The 22,661-nt window shown below is 44.8% G+C and overlaps 1 protein-coding gene across 4 annotated transcripts in view; it reads right to left on the bottom strand.

Annotated features, from left to right (window-relative positions):
• Positions 1-20,998, bottom strand: part of ALDH18A1 (aldehyde dehydrogenase 18 family member A1) — a 41,708-nt gene extending 20,710 nt beyond the window's left edge. The window contains exons 1-11 of one of the 4 annotated variants that reach the window (XM_075424010.1): positions 20,896-20,998; positions 19,432-19,538; positions 18,666-18,774; positions 17,210-17,320; positions 11,062-11,185; positions 6,111-6,334; positions 4,244-4,393; positions 4,049-4,153; positions 2,473-2,631; positions 1,795-1,885; positions 64-188 (exon numbers count right to left, since the gene is read on the bottom strand). In XM_075424010.1, coding sequence (XP_075280125.1) covers positions 64-188; positions 1,795-1,885; positions 2,473-2,631; positions 4,049-4,153; positions 4,244-4,393; positions 6,111-6,334; positions 11,062-11,155 — 948 coding nt within the window. In that variant the 5' untranslated portion in view covers positions 11,156-11,185; positions 17,210-17,320; positions 18,666-18,774; positions 19,432-19,538; positions 20,896-20,998. The other 3 variants (XM_075424013.1, XM_075424011.1, XM_075424012.1) reach the window with 3 other exon arrangements.
• Between the last annotated feature and the right edge of the window lie 1,663 nt (positions 20,999-22,661).

Below are 22,661 nucleotides of genomic sequence, written 5' to 3'. Positions count from 1 at the left end.
CATCTCCCTTTCCCACATCTCTCTTTCCTTCCCAATAACAAAACAAGTGTTCCATATTTCTACCTTGGCTTCCATGCCTCCCATTCCCACCCGGGATTTGGTTCCGAATGTTACAGACTGCTGGTCTCCTGGGTAGAATATGTCAATGAGCTTTGCATCATCAGATCCTGGAGGGCTGTCAAAGAGTCCTGAAACAAATCATAAAAATCTGCTAGTGTTATGTACCTTCATCTCCAAAGCTCACCGATGAAAAAAAGAAAAAAAAGCAAAAACCATGAGGCTGAAAAGCTGTATTCCACTTTATAGGATTGAAAACTTTCACTGGACCCTGCTTTTTGTGGGACTGAAAGCATAAAACACTTAACAGGCAGACTGAAGAAGTATAGCTTTACTGAAAGCATAACAAATAAGAAACCGAAAACCCACATGCTGAATAGCAGCATGCAAGCTGGAAGGCAGTGACATTTCATTGAGATTACAGAGACAGTTTACAGCTTCTATCAGGGCTTACAAATACAAGCCCACAACTGACCAGGAAAAGAAAGGATAGTCCTCCTCACGAAAATCGCAGATGATATTCTTGAACACTGGGTTGCACAGTGCTAAACTGGGCAATTCAGAAATATGTAAAAAGGGTAACTATCAAATTCTCCTAAGAAGGAACATAACACTACAGAGACATACTCTCCTTCATTTTTTTTTAAATCTAGCGATTTTATGTAACTATGTTCGGAGTTGAATGACCCTGTGGTTTATGTAACATGTTAAACCTAAACTCTATCACCACAATTCCCAGAAATTCTATGTTAACAAATAATGGCATTACAAATTAGAGAGCACAAGTGCAGACTAACTTTGTCCTTCCTTGATAGATTGGGAAGGAGAGGACACACATCTTTACATACACAAGATGTCACATTGAATGAATAAGCTAGGAGGACAGGGGTGTTGGGTGTTAATTTTTTTACAAGTTGTTTGGACTATTGCTTGTATGAGTTGCTCTCAGACAGTCAGTTCAACTGGAATCAACCATGAAATCCAGCCGAATCTGCTAAAAGAAACTGTTTATAGAAAGGCACCTCCTTCCTCCTCAGTGCCTACAGTATGTGCGAAAGTCCAGGATCCACTGAAAGAAACCCATCTGGAGAAGATGAAAAGACTTTGTGACTTGGGTGATGTGGACTGCACTGATCTGAATCTTCACCCACTACCCTCCTCTCTCTAGAAAAGGAACTTCAACATCCATAGGTGACAAACTTCTGTCACAGCAGCACAGCTCAGAAGACTAGAGCAGTGTAAGCCAAATGCCTGGGAGACAGAAAATGCTAGCAAGTTCCAGGTGTCTTGAAGGCAGTGACGAGGACTTGTAATATACCTGTAATTCACTGAAAGACAGAACCCGCTGCCAGAAGAAACAAATTATTGTAGAATAGTATTTGGCTTATACTCCTGATTCTAAACACATAGCCTCTATCCTGCATATTACTCATAACTATATCATACAATTCTGAGAAGCTAGCAGAAGTACCATAGCACATATGGTATTCTGGGTTCTGAAACAAGTCGCAGGTTCACATGCATTCTCACCCACCCAGATTCACCAGTGTGGCAGACAGTCTTTGGCTTATGCAACAGCATCAGCATTGGGTATATGCCTTAAGGAGTTATGGGGTACGTTGCAATTGTCCCTGTAAAAGATATGAACTGAAGAGATCAGTAAAACCCGAACATACATTGGTTTGACTATCTGATGTACTTCAATAAAACAAGAAACCGAAGAAGTGACTCACAAACCTTCTACATCTGAGAGAACAATCAGAAGATCAGTTTTCATTTCCACAGCCAGTCGTGCTGCCAGACTGTCGTTATCCTTCACACTAATCACCTGCAATGCACATGCATATCAGCAGCACTGAACAGCAGGAGGAACTAGGAAATATTTGGCTGCAACATACAAAAGCTAGCTACCTCAGCACTACTAACATGTCCTTCTGAGCTACTTTGTTCACACCCACTGGAAACTTAGAAGGTGACCTTTGTATGAAAGTATATACACTTTTGGAATGCAATGAAGCAGTATCAAAATGACAATCAGTGTGATCAGTACCCGCATTCTCCACCTCGGTGCCCACTGACAGGACAAGAGGTACTAACAGACCCTGCTTTAAGCAGTGGTGCTGGACTAGACGACCTGCACAAGTCCCTTCCAACTTCAACTACTCGGTGAAAACCAGACTGGGCATGCTTGCTTTTGGCAAAGCAGACATCATCTGTGCTGCTTCCACCCCACAGCACTGTATCATGCCAGAAATAGACAGGTCAGCATAGTCTTCCAGTACCCTCTGTACACATTACTAATTTGGTTGTTTGTTTCACTGCTTCAGAGGTCCCCGATTACGGCATTAGTGAAGTACACACTAGTGCTGTACCATCTACAAGCAGGACACACCCCCTTCGCAATACTTTACCCACATTTACCCCCTGCAGATCACTGTTCGGCTCTGGAGGTGGAACAACAGCATCATTAGTGTTAATTATAGGGACAATATTCATTCTTAAAAGCTCATGCAACGTTCCATTTAAGTTCCGACGCTTCTGCTCATCATGGAAATCCAGGTTGGTGACTAAAATCTAAATGGAGAAAAAAAAAATTAATATATACTTAGCCTACCACTTTTCCTGAGAAGAACACCATAAACATATGTATTAACATATCATAACAGATCAGCCATGTCCTTCAGGTCTCCAAAGAAACATAACCCACATTTAAAGGCTACAGAATACAACTGAGAAACAATCTTTCCACAACATTTTCAAGTTTATATGCCTTAACATCCACTGGAGCCTATAATGGCCTTTCTCAAGCTGACAGATCAGAAGGTACAGGAATCAACTTGGAAAAAAAAACATAAGCAGAACACAGATGCTGATGATACCTAGTAAGACCCTAAACAATTTGCTAGATTACTCAAGGCACTGTCTTTCCTGTTCTCCCTCTCAGTGCAATGTTTCTGCTGTTGCAAGCAGAAGGTATGCTTTGTCTCAGCTCTTAAAACTCACTTGCATTTCTGAAAGAATCTTGGTCTTAAAAGCCTCCTGCATGCAGACACCATCTCTTTCTTTTTGGTATTTTAAGACAAAAAACCCTCAATGTCTGCTCTGAAGTGACATTTTTTTCATTTTTACTCTGCCATTGGAGAACAAAGCAAACAACTCCACGACACAAATGTTACAATAGCACTTGAAATCAACATGTACACTGATTTCTTTTGCACGGCCAATTAATTCTTTCGAATCGACAGAATGATAGTTGTCTCCAAACTCGAACAAGATTATAATCCAGCTCAGCCTATAGCGATTGTTAGCTATACTGTAAACATTCTAGTGATATCAGCTATACTGTATTACAGGAAGAAGTTCCTCCAAGGTAGACTTCATAATAGGTGCCTAAATTCATTAAAAGTGTCTAAACAAATAAGGCATTACCATTGACACAGTTCTGTATTCTCAGAGTACTTAAGATAAGTGAAGCCTGTTTAAGAGTAGTTCAATTAAAACAGTTGTGGCATTCGGAATAGGTAGAAGACCCAGGCTAGGGATACCATCATCCACAAGTTAGAAAGGTTTGAGAAGCAGATGGACAGCAAGTTCCAACGTGTAGATATGCACTTCTGTCAGCTTTATAGAATGTGTGGCAGGTCAGCTACCTGTGATTCTTCAACCCTCACTTCGGATCACCAGCTTCACCTTTTGTGAAGAGACTTTAACAGACCCCACCCTGTAGATGAGAGCAGGATACACACAAACTCCAAAAAGAAAAAGCTTATTTGCTTCACCTCGATGATAGGTAATCCCACTTCAGAAAACTAAGCAAGGTACTCCTGTATAAGCTACCACTTACGCTACAGTAATAAGCCCCAAAAGTAGGATGGCAACGGAAATGCAAGACTACAGTAAAGACAGCAGCACATAAAACAGAGAAAATCCAAGAACAATTCCATCACTGACTGAAGTAGCAAGTCAGTTTACGAAAGAAGGAATCCCTTACTTGAGCTGCACAAATGCTGTACTGCGTAAACATGGCCTCATACAGAGCCATCAGTCCACTCTGGCCAGCCGCTGCACAGGCTCGCGCCTCCAAGACTGGAATAGCCTACAAAGATAAAGAATAGCTGTCAGGCAGTGACTTGAGCAGGTACCACCCAACATTCAAGGAAAAGCGGGAGTGCCACCAGTCACTCACCATATCTTTTAGCTGACTCTGGCCTGAATGAAGCGCTTGCCTCACACTCTGAGAAAGCAAGATCTCATGACGCAACCGCTGCTTTCCAAAAGCTACAGCACCACTGGTGACAATCATCATCTCTCGGCCCTGATTTTGCAGCATTGATACCTGTAAGTACAGAACATAAGAAATAAGGCCTAGAGTAGGATCGTTGCTAGCATGACAGTTCTGACTACTAAAGATAACCTTATGCTCATCAGTTCTTGCTGACACAAGTGTTTCATTTTATCCATGGATGCGCAAAGCAAGGCAACCACCCTCTAAGATACTCCTGCACACCCTCCTAGCTACTTAGGAGCTATGCAAAGGACTGCATGCAATCTATAGCTTCTGCTAAACTTTCACAATACCAGTTTTTATGACACAGTCATGCCTGAATTTTCACAATATGTATTACATGCTAACACTTCTATATCCCCCACACCTCCATTGCTACAGATAAGGAAAGATAAGATATGAAAACGCTGTAAAGTAGCAGCTGTACCTTCCAGCAACCTTCTTACTCACCATCCACTCCCAAAGCTGCCATTGTACAGTAATTTTGTATTCTAGAAGTGAAGAAGCTAACCCTGATAGTTCAGCTTTTAATTACTTCTTCCTTACATGCATCTGGCCAGATTCCTTTCAAAGGTCTCAAGCTAAATGTCTTACGTTAAATTAATTTATTATGTTAACTTTACTTCCCAGAGACAACACGTCCAACCCCACCAAAGTCATTAACTTCATTTTGGAGAACCAATCCATGACTTGATCCCATTAATTTTTCTACTGGTAATAAGGTTTCAGGCTTCCTCCTAGAGGAAATCAGCAAATGCTCAGGTAATCAAGAAGGGTCTACTCTTTCTGCAGACTTCACAGACTTCAGTGCCACCTTCCCACTAGATCAAACTAATGTCCCAGTCATGTCTTTCTTACTGCACAAAAATCTCACTGTACAAATCTCTCGGTACTGGGTCTGGCCGAGATGGAGTTAATTTTCTTCATAGGGGCCCATATGGTGTTGTGTTTTGGATTTTAGGATTAAAACAGTGTTGATAACATTCCGATGTTTTGCCTATTGCGAAACAGTGCTTACATAGCATCAAAGCCTTCTCTTTTTCCCATGCTGAGCAGTACTTGCACAGAATCATGGCTTTATTTTTCCCACTATGTCCCATCACAGCAGGTAGGCTAGGGGCTGGGCAAGAAGTTAGAAGAGCACACATTTGGGACAGCTAACATGAACTGGCCAAAGGGACATTCCATACTATCTAGCATAACGCTTAGTAATGAAACTAGGGTAGCAGAATAGGAAAGGCTAGGGGGTTATCTTTCAAGGTGGCCGCCACTTGGGGACTAGTGGAGCATTGATCTGCTTGTGTGAGGTAGTGATTGTCTTAGCATCACTTGTTTCTCTCCCCCCTTACTACAGTTATTAAGCTGTTTTTGTTTCAACCCATGAGCTTTCTTACTTTTGCTCTTCTTATTTTCTTCCCAATCCGACTAGTGGCAGGATGGAGGTGTGGAGAGCAAACAAGCATCTCCGTGGGTGCTTAGCTGCTGGTCAGGGTCAACCCACCACACTTTCAAACACCAATTTACTGAGTGACATGGTTTATGCTATCACAGCACAGGGGGATGAAAAAGCAAAAGGCCAACACATTACTTGAAAGGGCCATCATTGTTTTGAGTTTTTCCTACAGTCTTCTGTGCCATCCAACAATCACACAGAATCATAGAATCATTAAGGTTGGAAAAGGCCTCCAAGATCAGCCAGTCCAACCGTCAACCCAGTCACCAAGTATGCGAAGTTAAAACAAACATTCCACTTCAGCCACAGAATTACCTGCTCTACAATTGATGCCAGCCTCCCAAGAGCCAAGCCACACTCATCCCCTCGAGTCACAACAGCACTACCCAATTTCACTACAATCCGCTTTGCATGCTTCAGCTCACTGCGGTGTGCAAACGATTTTCCATGTGCACGGCTGAGTGGCATGGTGATAAACGGGATGTTGCTCCAACAACGGGTGGATTCATTCCTTAATCTTCGGTTATGGCAAGGGAGATCTGTGGTTAAAGAAAGAAAGAAAAAAAAAAAAAAAGCAGTTTTAAGTGTTTCATTCAGACTTAGCCCTAGAAGTCATGTAACATTTCCTCCCTTTCCAAGGTTAAAGCTCACAATACACACTTCTCAGTGACTGGGAACGAGAAGTTAGCTTTGAAGTCACCCAGAGAAAGTGAGCAGCACTAACTATCCCTACTGTATATAATGCAATACCTCATGTGTCACAAAGCTTTGACTCTGACAATCTAGAAGACCAAACTGAAGGACACTGTAAAAGAGCCCATACAGCTCACAATGGAAGTACTAGTTTAAAAACAACCTCCTTTGCCTTGCCTCATTAGATACAGCTAGAGAGCTTCCCTATGTGTAGCAGCGCAGAAAGCTTCACTGTTAGGGAAGTAAAGAAACACAACTTTTAAAACATCTCTAAGTTACGTGGTTTTGAATGTTACTCAACTAGGGGCAGCAGAAGGGGGATCATGGACATACAAACTGGAAGTCACCTTCCTACAGGATAAACAGGTGTTGGAGGGAGAAGAGACAGTCACAGTCACATTACTCAAGTAAGATACAAGATACATAAGGCTGACACTTCGCCCAAGTCAGTGAGCTAGGGAACATTTCTCAGCAAAATCTTTCTTTTCAAAATGCCTGCAAAGGACAGTAGACACCACTACCAGCACAGCAGGTTTAAGAGAATGGTGATTATTAAGGTACAATCACAAGGAACAGTCTGGACCCTTTGTAAGTGACAAAGAGGTGGACCCAAACACATAAAGACTAAAAGTTAAGCTGTAGGAACAAAGGCAGATAGAAAGCAGTTCCAGCACACTTCATATGAAGTTTTGCAGGGTCACGGTGAATTGTGTCTGAAGGAGGAGTTGTGCAGGTAAGAATACCTGCAGTCCAAGAGTGTCAATTGGATAATTAATACAATATGGATAAGCCATACTATTTGAAATAAATTTGATGCCACACTTCCATATCTTCCATCTAGTTCTTCTTGTATTACTATTCAGAAACTGCATTAAACCAGGTCAACTGTGAGACAGTCTCAAAAATGCCAGTACAGCAAAAAAGAGGGAGAACACTTCTGATGTAATTACAGAAAAAATGGCTACCAACACCACACTCTGGGACCAAAAGTGCAACTTAGCCAAAAGATGGCACACATTCATGCAAAAATTATGGAGAACATCATACTGGATGCTACTGAAAGGCAGAGAACAATGCAATCATCAGGCACAGTCAGCATGGGTTCACAAAGGCAAAGTTCCGTTTAGCTACTGGATATCCTCCTGCGACAAGGTCACCTGCCCAGTGGATGAAGGGAAGATGGTGGATGTAGTTTTTCTGGATTTCAGTGAGGCTTTTGATACTGTTCCTCACAGCATCCTTCTGGCAAGTTGTGCAGCTGTGGGATGAGTGGGCTCACAGTGCGCTGGGTGAAAAAGTGGCTGGACGGCATGGCTCAAAGGGTTGTAGTGAATGGGACTCCATCTGTCCAGTGACTGGTCCCCAGTGGTGTTCCTCAGGGCTCAGTCCCAAGCCCAGTGCTGTTCAGTATTTTTAGCAATGATCTGGATGCAGCAGTCGACTGCACCATTAGCAACGTTGCTGACAATATCAAACTGGGAGGTGGTGTTGGCTCTCGAGGGACAAGAGGCCTTGCAGAGGGATCTAGACAGATTGGAGCTTTGGGCAGTCATTAATGGCAGGAAGTTTAACAAGTGCCAGATTCTGCACCAGGGGCAGAGTAACGCTGGACACAAGCGTAGTTTGAGAGCGGAGTGGCTGGAGAGCAGCCCTGCAGAAAGGGATCTGGGGTTGCTGGTCGGCAGCAGGCTCAACAGGAGCCAGCAGTGTGCCCAGGCAGCCCAGAGGGCAAACTGCATCCCGGGGTGCATCAAACACAGAGTGACCAGCCGGTCAAAAGAGGTGATTATCCAGATACATTTATCATTGGTGCAGCCTCACCTTCAGTACTGTGTGCAGTTCTAGGCCCCACCATTTAAGCAGGATGTTCAGGTACCTGAAAGCGTCCAGAGGAGGGCAGCAAAGCTGGTGACAGGGCTGGAAGACGTCCTCTGAAGAGTGGCTGAGAAATCTGGGTTTGTCTAGTTGGGAGAGGAGGAAGCTGAGGGGCTACCTCATTGCTCTCTGCAGCTTCCTGAGAAGGGGACATGGTGAGGGAGGTGCTGAGCTCTTCTCCCTGGGATTCAGGGACAGGATGGGCGAGAATCGTTCAAAGCTACGCCAGGGGACGTTCAGACTGGACATTAGAAAACTTTTTGTACCAAAAGGGTGTCCACACGCTGGAACAGGCTTCCTTGAGAGGTGGTAGATGCCCCATGCCTGTCAGTGTTTAAGAGGCATTTGGACAATGCTCTTAATATGCTTTAGCTTTTGCTCAGCCCTGACGTGGTCAGGCAGTTGGAATAGATGATTGTTGTAGGTCCGTTCCAACTGAATTATTCTATTCTAGTCAATTCTAACCAATATCTCACCTGAAGGTGTAGAGGTTTCTTTACAAATCAGTGAACTGAATCCTATGCCGTGGCCAGAGTTATCTGAGCCACGGTTAGAGTTATCTGATTTAATCTGTTCAGTCTCTCTAATTTTGATACTCTATAACACAAAATAGATTAATTTATAACCTAAAGTGACTATTCCGGGTGTTACTTCTGCTGGAGAAAGACAATAATGAACACAGTGCTACAGAAAAGAGAAGCTTGTCATTTAACTGTTTTAAATAAATAAATCTTTTGTTCATTATACATGCAGAAGCAGCTTAAATGATTAATCATAACTGAGGGCTGCACTAACATGTCACACATATAAAAGTAGAAAGTGGAATTTGGAGACGAGTTTCATTTGCCCCTCATTTTCATGAGAGAATATTTGCGAATGTAAACAAGGCCTATAATACATATGAAACACGAGGTTTTGTATCCTGAACACTAGGAAGAACTTCTTCCCTCTGAGGGTGACAGAGCCCTGGATCAGGCTGCCCAGAGGGGTTGTGGAGTCTCCTTCTCCGGAGATATTCAAACCCCATCTGGACATGGTCCTGTGCAGCCTGCTCTGGGTAACCCTGCTTTGGCTGGGGGTTGGACTGGATGATCCCCAGAGATCCCTTCCAACTCCCGCCATGCTGTGATTCTGTGAAAGAACAGGTGAAGGAGTCCAATTTAACTATTCTTTCCAGCATTATACATTACTATACAGTATTTGCCTATCCCACACAGTACATCTAGAAAGGAGTAAAAACAATTTCTTTCTAATTCTCTTGGCTAGAGCTTCAGGGTTTAGAGGGTTCCAAGGCAGCAGCTGTTGAGGCATAACCAGCATCTGAAAAGAAACCACTTGTTTTTTCAGAAAAACAAGGAGAAAGACAATGATTCTAGAACAAGCACAGAATTTCATCCATCTCCACTGAAGTCTTAATTGCTAACCTTGCTCTGTGACTGCATAAACGTATCTTTTTCAGTTATTTTAGAGTGGACTGACATGTGAAATCAGCTCCCATGTTACTTATGCAAAACATTTCTAGTGATGCAAGCCCGTTAACTTGCTTCAAACACAACTGGGGAGAAACTGACATAGCCATCCAGTCAACTTTTTGGACAAACAGGTTTCTAGGCACTCCAGTCTTTATATCCAGTGCCTTGTCAACCGTTTCACTTCCTTAATAAAGAAGCAGAAACATATGAAAAAGACTTCAGTATTTAACACTGCAGATCCTTTTACATAACCTGCATGAGGCTAGCTTCTCAGGAGTAAAGAAGCAGAATTTCAAAATACACGAGTTGAATAGGATCACAACAGAAACAGTACAGAACAAAAGAAAACTGTGATAAATGCTCAATCCAGCTTTAGAATGCAGCTGATGAAGTAACCAGAGTTGCTGCAATACTGGGTACTGACTACTGTCAATACTGAGGAACAATTTTCAGTGTTAACTATGAGTAGTTTACTAACTTTGGAAAACGCGGAATATTTAGAAATACTACAAATGCAGAAGTCAGAGCTACGGCTCAGAAAAAACAAGTTTAGCATTTTCAAGATTTCAACATTTATTAATTCATATAAATATCAACAAAAGATAACTGTTAACACACAGATCAATAGGAAATTATTCTTGCATGCAATGGCAAACAGTTCATCTTTTAATCTAACAGACTTTGTCTATCCTTGCCTTCTCTGTTTCAGATGACTAACCAAATAGACAGTGAATGGTTCTCTCAAGTTAGGTTTTCAGGAAAAAACTATTTACAGGGCACCTACATATTTACACTCAGGTTTCCTGCAAGCATCTTTCCACTTTTATCTAATCTGAATAAATTTGAGATTCACAGCTTGCTTTACTCAAGACATCTGTGCACTGAAAATGGGGGAGCAAGCATAATCAGATCTTGTTTTCCAGGAATGTATGAGGTTGAAATAAAGAACATTTACAGTAGCAGTACTTTCACAACTGATTCTTTTTGTTTGAAATGCATGCCAGACTGAAAAATACACCCTCTCAGACATCCAGCTGAATAGTATTGAGTTAAGGGAGAAGGTAACATTAAGAAAGTAGAGCTTCAACTGCAGCTCACTCCAGAAGTTGTAAGATTTGAATGATGTTAATGAGGTGATTTTCCTTTCAACATAGGAAAGAGCATAGGCATGCCCAGAGACATACTGACCAACATTATTAGAAACGTGTGCTTTCTCTCATACATACATAAACGGGAAATGGCTGCGATGGCACGTGGCAATAACACAAAGGACCATCCAGGGGAACGGACAAGAGGGCTCAGAGCAGCTCGACACAACATTTTGGGATGCCTTCTGCAAATCAAGGATATCTGTAAGTTAAAAGGAAGGGAGGAGGGGGGAAAACTGGTTAATATCAGTGAATTTCCATTTATATTTCTCTCCTCACCCACCCCCCACCCCAACTCCTCTTTGTCCTGTACAGTCTTAACACAATTTCCTCGTGCAATAGACAGACAGCCTGCTCTCTCCATTTTGCAGAATTCTCAGACTGTGAACAAGAAGAACTAAAGGCCCCTGTTCCCTATTTGCTGGCAGAAGATCATTATTAAATATCATGAACAAAACATGTTTCCCCAAGAAGGGAAAAAGTCTATCAGTGAGTGCACCTACAATGGAGAAAAGTGATAACTTTGTCCATAAAGAAGCCTGGAAGAAAAAAAAAAATATGTAGAGAGTTTGTACCATCCAGACTTCCCCATACACCCCACAACAGAGCCTCTACTATACCTCTCACAAATCTCAGCCCTATTCCAATATAAAAGATATGCTGATTCACTTTTCCCTGAGCACCACCAAATGACAAGATGTTAACCACAATTACAAGAACACCAATTTCCAAGGTATTTGGCATTAGTTTCCCTTGACTAAACTTCTAAACACTCAGGATTCTTTTAGCTCAAAATCCACTAGAGCTAGTCCCCAGCAAACAAGGAATACACAATTAGCAATTTCCTATGACACATCTAGTTGAAGTAATGGCACCTAGTATCACAAAGGAAACTAATAACAATTAAGTTCTCCCAGACAGTGCTTAAGCCATGAAACTTCTCCTTCCTTTTTTTACAAAATTTACTTCATTTACTTGCTTTCAAACTATCCTTCTGCACCACTGGAATAGGGCGAACAACTTTGCACAAGCTGTGATAGGGAAAAGGTACTGAAGAGAGGACAAGGAGAGCTCACAGTAACTGCACTGGAAGACTGCTATTACAAATACCATGACAATTATAGTACCTGGCAGTTCTGGCATACATGTACATGAACACTTGAAGTTGCTTCATTACCCTGCGTCAGTGCATTGTTATTATACCTCATTATGACCCTTAACAAAATAATGCACCTCTACGTCAGAGAAAGCAGCCACCAGCAGATACTGGTTCTCCTATTTTGTCTAGTAAAGATTACATGGCACGGCATTTTAAAAATACTAATCTGCAATGTCCCTCCAGTTCTGCATTTCATCTGAAATGGCAGTCTTGACCACTGCCAGGAAGAGGTAGACAAAGGACTTGGGGCAAATGATACAACTATGCAAGCAGCCCAAGTTTTCTTCTCATAACGGGGCAAGCTTAACGGAGTTGGTGAACAGTATGAACCAGACATTCCCTCTTTGAACACTTACCAGGCACCTCATGCACCTGCTTGGGGGGGGGGGGGGGGGGGGGGGGGCACAACAATCCCCACTGTTCATTATGTCTGGCTGTTTGACCCTTCCACCTCGAAGTCCACCCTGGCATCTACTGTCAGCCATCACCTTCCCAGCAGGGTATTCACTGTATCTCACTGGGATGCTCAAAGTTCAGCAATTCCTGACAACTTGAACTAGCAAACAGCAGGTCCTCTATCCACAACGCCTTCCGCCACAACTATTCCGAGTGGAACTGCCTGTCCCTCTTCAGCTCCCTGCAGAGTCTCCCTCCGGGAACAAAACCAGGCACTCTATCCAAAGTTTCACCCCCAGACATTTTCTGTTGCAATGTCTCCTGTCAGGCCTTGAACTCCCACTACAGTAATAATCTTCACCTGGTGTTGCACTGTCACTAGAAACAGACCCATACTAGCTAGACTGAGCTGTGTTGTCTCCTTGGTCGCTCCTACTGATCTGCCAGAGAACCACTTCACATTCTCACTACAGGGCTGCTTGCAACTAAGAGCAACCTTATCCTTCTGGGACACTGCCTCCTGTTTCCCTTTGCCGGAGACAACTTTGCTAAGAGCAAGCAGACAATGAGGAGTGAGAAGACAGTGCGGATCTTCTGAAGCAAGATCAGAAAGAAATAGCATGCTTTTAAAATAGCTTGTGAGAAAAGGCAAAGAGACTAACTTAACAAGAAGACAGAAACAGAAACTTTAAAGCATTGGACATCATGAAAATAGAGACATACGTGAAATGGAAATGACGCCGCCAGAAAGCACAGAGCAAGCACAGAGCACACTGTGAACTACAAGCTTTCTTTCAGGCTAGTCTGAGGCTACAGAACAACTCCTTTCTCTCCTCTCACTCCATCAAGGTTTTGAAGTTAATTTCAATCCTTGTTTTCAATGCTTCTTGTCTTCAGTAACAAACCAAAAAAGTACATAATTTTAAAAAAAATAAATAAAAAAATTAAAAACTTCTCCCTTTCTTGGAGAGGAGGGAGCCATAAACGCAAAATGCACTGTTCGGGTATTTCTCCAAGACCCTAACATCAGCTTATATTTTTTTTTTTTCTTCTTTACCAGGAAAACCTACTCCTTCCAAACTAGTTTCCAAACTTGACTTTTAAAAATACCTTCTCCCATCACGTCTTTCAATAATAAAAGTTATTCTTATATTATTGCTCTTAGAAAGCAATACTATTGGCTTTCAAAAAAGTTTTCAAAAATTTATCTTCATAACAGCTGTTAAGTAGCACAGTACATTTAGATTCTGTTCCAGATAAATGTGAAGAGACTTAGTCACTTTCCCAAGCAATCAGAGGTCTGAAGTCCTAAAACTGGTGCCTTTAACAAAAAGAATCTATAACACTGATTTTTCAGTCTGTTGGTTTCAGGCCCATCGGTTGTCCAGAACTATCTGCAGTGAGTTGATAAAATAAAACTAAATAAACTTTTTTTCACAGTTTATATATGAAGGCAAATATCTCAACCAAGTGTTACAACATTCCATAAGTGAAAAAAATCTGGAAACCAAACTCCTACAGAAAGAGCTATACTGTACTACTCTTAAGCAATTAAGCAGAGATAAATCAAGTTCCAAGGAAATGCACAAAATTTTAGCACAAATAAGTCCTCTGTGGCATTCAGGAGGGGGTGTCATTTAAACAGCTTCGTTACCTTACCAATAAAGCTTTTGTAAGGGGGGGGGGGGGGGGGGGGGAGGAAATAAATAAATCTGCTGTTCTTAGTGCAAACTCAAAACCAAGAAACCTTCCCAGAGGGACACCAGTTCCGAAGAACTGACTACAATAAAGAAAACCTTCAACTAAACTGTCTTCAGAACAGTTTGCAAATAGCTTTGCCCACGTTCCGTAGACGTTACAGAGAACAGGCCATTCAAAGCAACATATACGAGGCAATTCTCTTCTACGGAGAACCCATTCCAGCAGGACAGCGTGGTCACGGCAGCCTGCATCTACTGGTATCGCCTTATGCAGCGGAATAAAGCCCTGCCACCGGCCTGTCAGAACTGTTCTAACGCTTCCAATCTGAGTATTTCAAAAGGCAGAAGTCCAGCACTGACCTACTTCGTTACACCTTGCCGACACGCAAGCAGCACCAGCAGGGCTGTACAGGACCGGCACTGGGGACAGGCCCAGAAGCTCCAGCGGCCAGCCCTGCAGAGGCCAACCTGCGCAGCCGGGGCACCCACGCCGGAGGCCAGCCGCAGAGCCCACCCCCGCGCGGGCAGGAAGCTCAGCTCGACACAACACAACGGCAGACACTTTACTCGTCGCACGCTCATCAGCGACACCCGCCGCCGCCACTCCTCGCCTGAGCGCCCAGACCCACCAGAACGTCCGTGCCTGACACGCTCCTGCCGAAGCCGCGACACCGACTCCGACGAGCAGCGGCGACACCAGGGGACGGGCGAGCCGGCGCGGCGGCCGGGCGCGAGGCAGACCCAGCTGACCCGCCCCAGCCAATCCCCGGCCTCCCGGCGGCGGCGGCCACCTCAGCGCGGCGAGCGCGCGCGGGAAGCCGACCGCCGGCTGACGTAACCGCCGCCGCGGCCACCTCTCCGCTCCCGGCAGCCCGCACGCCGGGCCGCCCCAGCGGATGATGTAACCACACTCCACGTTGCAGCACAAAATCCAGGCCGGTACAAGTCAGAGCTTTAACAACTGTTTTCTGTCTGGTCCCAGACTAGTCCAGACAGGCCCACCCACAGCACGGGCTGCCCAGCCACCTCCCGCGCCCAGCTTCGCTTATCCTCGGTTCTCCCCGTTCCCAGATGCTCGCAGCCTGATGCGGACAGCGGGCCACAGGGACCTGCAGCCAAACTTCCTAGAGGTCCTTTACCTCCTTTGCGTTCTGCACTATAGCGCAAACCCCTCCACAGGGGCAAGAATGATGGCTTTGCTCTTCACCCATCTCCCATAACCTATTTGCATTCATTTCTAAATTAAGGGAATCAGAGAATCATTTAGGCTCAAAAAGACCTTCAAGATCATTGCGTCCAACCATTACCCTAACACTGCCAAGTCCACCACTAAACCATGTCCTTAAGTGCCATATATACACACGTGTCTTTTAAATAGCTCCAGGGATGGTGACTCCACCACTGCCCTGGGCAGCCTGTGACAATGCTCAATAACCCTTTCAGTGAAGAAGTTTTTCCCAATATCTAATCTTAACCTCCCCTGACGCACCTTAAGGCCATTTCCTCTCATCCTGTTGCCTGTTACCTGGGAGAAGAGACCAACACCTGCCTCACTACAACCTATTTTCAGGTAGCTGTAGAGCACGATAAGGTCTCCCCTCAGCCTCCTCTTCTCCAGACTGAACACCCCCAGCTCCCTCAGCCGCTCCTCATCAGACTTGTTATCCAGACCCCTCACCAGCCTCATTGCCCTTCTCTGGACACGCTCCAGCAACTCAGTGTCCTTCTTGCAGTGAGGGGCTCAAAACTGTAAACAGCACTTGAGGTGCAGCCTCACCAGTGCCGAGTACAGGGGCATGGTCACCTCCCTCCTCCTGCTGGCCACACTATTCCTGATACAAACCGGGGTGCCACTGGCCTTCTTGGCCACCTGGGCACACTGCTGGCTCATGGTCAGCCAGCTGTCAACTGGTACCCGCAGGTCCTTTTCCGCCAGGCAGCTCTCCAGCCACTCTTCCCCAGGCCTGCAGCTTTGCATGGGGTTGTTGTGACTCAGGTGCAGGACCTGGCACTCGGCCTTGTTGAAACTCATATGACTGACCTTGGCCCATCAATCCAGCCTGTCCAGATCCCTCTGCAGAGCCTTCCTGCCCTCAAGCAGACAGACACTCTCACCCAACCTGGTGTAATCTGCAAGCACTCATCACTGCAATTAGTAGAAACCATAAATCTACAGTTTCTCATCTTCAAATACACTACAAAATTCATAGTAGTTCAACCCAAATACTAGTTATACTGTCTTCTGTCTATACCTATTTTACCACAGTTACATTCTCATTTTCCTGTTAGAATTCAAACAAATTCCAACAGCACTAATTCTCATATTGTTACAAGACAGCATTTTGTTTTTTCTTTGGTTTGTGGGATATTTTTGTTTGTTTGGGGAGTTGTTTATTTTGTGGTTTTGTTTTGGTGGGGTTTTTTAAATCTTTAACACATCACCTTCTGGGATCAGGACACAATCTACTCTGAAAGTCACATGACCGTGGAGAAAACCTCATGAAGAGTGAACAATATTCAAGTGGTGGGTGTAGGGTTCAAGACACTTGCAAAAACCCCAATGTCTCAAGAATTAAGAGAAGACCCAACTCACAATTATCTGACATTAAGATTTCACTATCTCCACGAGGGAAAACAAACCAACCCAGAAAAAACCCAAAAATAAATATAAGGTCATCACTTTGTTAGAAGACAATCTGGAGATTTCCACTTTGCCTGAAGTGGAATTTGTTTTAATCATCATAGCCCTGCTCTCTCCTCTTCCCCACTCCAATTATTAGCAAAGATAAACCTGATGTGTATAATTGCAGAATAAAGACAACGTCAACACTAGAATGTTGGCTGCTCACAAAAAAGACAGAACAGCGATCAAAGATATATCACAGCAGTCGATTTTTTATGTTACGCCAAGCCTTCATTTTGATTTTTAAACAGCTTACAAGAAGCAGGAATGCCCTTATTTTAGGCTCACCTGGTCAATTTTTAGCACATGCAATTTCTGTGAACTGTGCTTCCAAATAAAAAGCAACAGGTTCCCCTGAACCCCTGCAGATACCGAGGAGCTGCTTTTCTTTTTCAGATTCTGAAACAGAAGAAGAATTGGTAAAAGAAAACGAACACAAACTAAACTGGTACTTTCATTTGCCACACGAAACCAGTAGTTTTTACGGAAGGATGCTTGTTAGTGGCAAGGAATACTAGATTTCCTACCCAGTCAACCATTAATTACCTCAGTGTACAGCAAGCATAGTAGGAAGTGAGCAAGGGAAAAATACAGTTTCAGATAGTTAAGGGTAGCAAACACCTTGAGTAATCTTAAAGACAGTTCCATCTTTTTTAAAAAAAAAACAAACATGGAACCATCCAGATGGTATTAACAATCTGTGCAGGCAAACATGCTACAGTCCACCTTCAGTCCTAGACACAATTGCAACAAACACAGGCATCTCCGTTCAAAGATTTCCCCCCCTCCCCCATAATTAAAAAAAATTAAAAAAAAAAAATAATCACACAGAGTAGCTGATTTAATCAAGATTACTAAGTGAGGAATGTAAGGACACAGATTAATTTAATCAAGCACTAGCCCTCACTAAGAAATCTCACAACAGGGTTAGATAGCATCTTTCAAGCATTTCCTTCCTCCTAACATCATCACTTTACTCTTGCCTGGACCAAATCTGTCTACTTTCTTCTACCACCTGTTTTCAGCACTGAGCAGCAAACCACAAGGTTCCACCAGCTGTTAAGTATAAAAACGATAGAACTAGCATCCCAGTTCTGTTCCAGTTTCCCTACAGCCATCAAAGGAAGGTTGTACACGTACCAAAGACCATTCAGGAAAAGCAATGGAGACTGAATAAAAATTATGTAATAGCTATGATTAGTAGAGTGACAATAGTATCACTAAGCGACAAGATGCAAATCAAATACCTGGACACATGTTCAAATCCAGGAGAAACTGTAGCCAGGGAAACACAAGGATAGAATGAAAAGTCTGAAAAATGTAGACTGAAGTCAGCACTCTTGTTTAATATTTCAGGAGAAAGACTGACTTCTACATTTAGTACCCTGCGTGTCAGTCTCTCTTCCAGAACCTCTTACAGAAACTTTAGTCACACTTTTTCGCCCTACTGATTTTTTTTGTTGTTGTTTATTCATACCCTCCATACCCAAAGCCCCAATGCAGAACACCTTCAACAACTGCCTCCCGGCAATGGTTAGGCCAGGCAGCCAGAAACAACTTACCAAGAAAAACTAGGGAATATTCATCAACTATAGGATTAATTTCTAAGCCCCTGTCTTCTCATTTCTCCAAGAGCAGCACCACTCAAAACAGCATTCATCAGCATGTCAACTCAGGGAACCGTGCGTGCTCAGCTCAGCATTCCCTCCAGTTCCTTATTTTTAAGCCACTTACTTTTACCTACCTTTCCTTTTTTATTGTCTGCCCTCGCAACGTGTTTCCCTCTTCTTTTGGTGTTGGGGAGAAAGATGATGACATTCAGTTTCTATAAAGCATACGCTGACACCCAAACCCTAATAGGAAATATAAGAAATAAAACATACGAGTATAACAGCAGTCTGTCAGACACCCAGATAAAGTACACAGGCAGGACAAGAAAGCAATTAAAACTACCTGAATATTCTCCTGGTCTCCAGCTTTGTGTCACTCTAGGGCTATTCACCTTCTCCACACAACCCACAATTTTACAGACTTGTAATGCACCCACCCTCTCATTCCTCCCTCTGCTGTGATGCTCAAGGTGTCCCTAACCAACTCTAGCACCAGAAGTGCACCAGTTTTGCCACGCCTCCGGCTCAAAGCTGCAGTTCCCATCCCTCTCTGAAAAACAGCTTGATCATGGTAATGTTCTGGTCAGAGACCAACTGACCCACCTATCTGTACAATCATGTGAGTACTAGCACCAGCAAGAGAGAAGCACAGCAACTGTACTTGGACTACACTGCCACGAATAAGTCAGCACAGGATGCTCTCGCTCTCCTGACATCAAGGCTACTTCATACAGACAATCATCTCCATGGCTCTTCCTCCATCTCCCCGATTCTCCTAAACAGAGTACAGCATATTACCCAAGGGAGAGTCCAGAACTGCATAGACTACTCAAGTTTGAATAAAGCCAGCATTTATACAGTGGTATGACAGAGTCTTTTATTCTGCACTTCATTACTTACCTGATAATTTCTACCATTCTATTTCTTTTCTCACTTTCGCTGCACCTTGAACCAATTTCTCAGAGTATCATATGCAGTGACTCTCAGACCTTTTTTTTCCCTGGAAGCTGCAGAAAAACATAAAAATACCTTTGCTTTCATATTCCCACTAAAACAACATGCAGCAAGAGGAGCTGAAAAATTAATGAAGCTAAGCCTGAAAGATGCTCACTCTGCTGCTGAATACATGTCTTGTAACAGCCCTGGAAAAGAGCAGCTTAGAAGAGGAAGGCAGTACAGTAAACAAATAAATCAGTAAAACAGTGAACACAACAAAAAGTATTCACTGACACAAATACAGAAAAGGTAATGTACTTTCTGAAGTCATTAAATAGAAATACTGTAGAACAGCTTAACAGAAAACTTTATTTTAACCCTTTACGAGTTGCTTCTCAGTGTCATCAAAAGCAAATCTGAGAAGAGAAAGAACATCAACACTTCCAAGTATCCATCATTTTTCAGCGTACAGAGTCAGTACAGGTATAAACATTTAAGGAAGTATTTTAGCTATTGTTCATTTAAGAATATAGAGTTGTTCTTCTCTTGACAGTACAGAGACACTTGCCAAAGGCTTTTGGAAAACTGTCTAAGCTTTGCTCATTAAGTCTCCTTTATCTACAGTTTTATTACTTCTTTCAGAGAGCTGTTAGGTTTCTTAAAAAAAACTCTATTCTGATCCTGTTATATCTCCTGTGAAGAAACACCAGGTCAACTCTTGGCTTATCACCAAGAGCTAGGTCAAAACCTAAGTAATAACTTTTATGTGTCACGCAAGCATCAGCAGGGTTTAAATATTTTCTTTGGGCACGGAGAACTCTTGGAAGTAGACGCTAGATACGAGCAAGCAAAAAGAAATCTGAAGAGGGGCAACAGCTTTGCTCTCACAAAGCTTCAGCAGAAGGAGGCCAAGACAGCTGTTACCAACTAGTCTAGCGCTCGCAGGGGTCCAAACCGCAGTTTCGCTCCGCCAGTAACGAAACTCCACGCGGTAGCAACGCTCCGCAGCATTCCGAACACCCGACCCGAAGCCTGCAAGGCTCCGGGCGGCTGGCGCGGACCAGAGGAACGAGAAGCGCCCAGACGCGGGCAGCATGGCAGCAACTGCCCGTACGGCACCGCCACAGCCGTACGGCTCAGCTCACGCGAGTTCCTTCCCCATGGAGTCCCCGTTTCTCTGCTGCGAGCAATACAGCAACGGCTCCGGGCCCTCCAAGCGCGGGAGCGGAGCCGGTCACAGCCGCTTGCACTCGCTGCCGAGCGCCGACGGCATGCGCAGCCCAGCGCCAGCCCCGCCGCGAAGGAGACGGCCGTGCCCCGCGCCTCTGCGACCTCCCTAGGCGGCGGGACCGGGACCGGGACCCGCCAGGCCGGCCTCCCTCCCCCGCCCCCAGACACAGCTCCTGACCGCGGCCCGAGGCTGCTCACCGGCGGAAGCAGATGCCGCACGGAGCAGCAGCTCCGCCTGTCGCCCGTGCCCCCGCCGCGCCACCCTGCTTCCGGCCCCGCCCCCGGCAGCGCGGCGTGCGTCAGCCAGCGGCGCTCCAGTGGGGGGGCGGGTGGGGCGTTGCTGTTCGGGCGCGCGAGCGGCCCGCGGGAGCGTCCGGGTACAACCGGGCGCGGCGGCGGCGGCAGCGGGGCGCCAGCTTCGCCAGCGGCGGTTTTTGCCGGGTTCCGGCCCTGAGCAGAGGCGGGAGGCAGTTCGTCTCGCAGCCGAGCTGCTGCTGCGGACAGCAACGCGGCGAGGGCGAGCGCCGGACCGCCCGTCCCCACCGCCCCGGCCAGGGCGGCCGCCCGCCCGCTCTCCCCCGGCGCGGCGGCTTTTCACCCGAGGGCGCGGGAAGCCACGGTTTTTGTGTTCCACCCGTGAACTGTTTGACTTTGGTTGTTCGCTTTGCTGAAGTGAGTGTTCAGGGATCTCTTGTGCGTTGACAGCCCTTCCCCGCTACAGCCGGAGTCTGCGCTCGGAGAGCCAGCGCCGCTGCCGCGGCCTCTTCTTTCCGCCCGGCCGGACCCCGCCGCCGGGGCTCCGAGGCGAGCTGAGGCGAGACAGCCGCGCGCAGGCGCCAGGCGGCGTTACGCGGCAGCGCTCTGGGACCGCCCGCTGCGGGCGTCGGGGGGGTACGCTAGAGGGAGGTACGCTTCCTGGGAGGGCTTTCGGGTGTGAGGTCCTTCTGATGACGATGAAGCTTTCAGGTGTGAGGTCCCTCTGATGATGATGCAGGACCGTGTTTATGTATTCTTAGGATAAGTGTTTCTTGAGGTAGATGGACACAGAGTGGCACGCTGGAAGGGTAAGTTGAGGTGGACGAAGAAGGCAAGCATTGGGAGCCCAGCATGTCAAACACCTCTCCTGTCGCTACAAGCCCTGCAGCGGCAAACAGTGGCAAAAACTTGGCAAACAGATTTAACAGTGACTCACGCACTTAGTGCCTAAAGAAGATGGAAGCACACAAGGAGCTTATAGAAATTTTTAAGATGTCTTCTTTAGCTTTTTCTTTGTGCTTTATGTATATTCTTACCTTATAGAAGGGGAGAATGATCTCAGAATATTTAATTTCAGAAATTCACGTTCTTGCTATATCTGTTTGCTGGGTGTGGGGGAGGAATCTACGATGAAAGCATACTCCACAGCGGTATTCCTTCAGACAGCAAGAATGGAAACGCACTGCTATTCACTTCCAGTATGACAACAATCTGACAACCCCATAGAGAGATCTTATTTAACAGCTGGGTGGGCAGCCTAATTCCCATCACTACTAACAATGCACTTTATTAACTTTTGTAACTCTGCTCCTACTTTATAATCCAAAATTGCATCTTTCACTTGGACGGTGCAAAAATAGACATGCTGCCACAAAACAGGCCACATTGGAAAGATGGTTCCAGACAGAATGCTGGCAGCAGAGAAATTATGCAGCATCATCTCAGCCCTGACACGGAGTATAAATATCCCATTATGTATATCTGACATGAGTCTGCCCTGTGTGTGATGTTGTCATACTGTTGCCTGATATTCAGTTGCAATAGAGGCCATTTAAGTTCAGACAGCAGGGAAGAACATTACCATGTAGACACTGAAATAAACTGTCATAGGAACCTGCAGACTCTGAACTCACATCTGTGATATGGCACAGTTAAGAGTTGAACATGCCTTAAGTGAGGCTAGACCAGGTTATGGACAAGGCTCTTTC

The sequence above is a fragment of the Opisthocomus hoazin genome, chromosome 6 (assembly GCF_030867145.1).
Source record: "Opisthocomus hoazin isolate bOpiHoa1 chromosome 6, bOpiHoa1.hap1, whole genome shotgun sequence".
Lineage (NCBI taxonomy): Eukaryota > Metazoa > Chordata > Aves > Opisthocomiformes > Opisthocomidae > Opisthocomus > Opisthocomus hoazin.
This window is presented reverse-complemented; position numbering and strand designations above follow the sequence as displayed.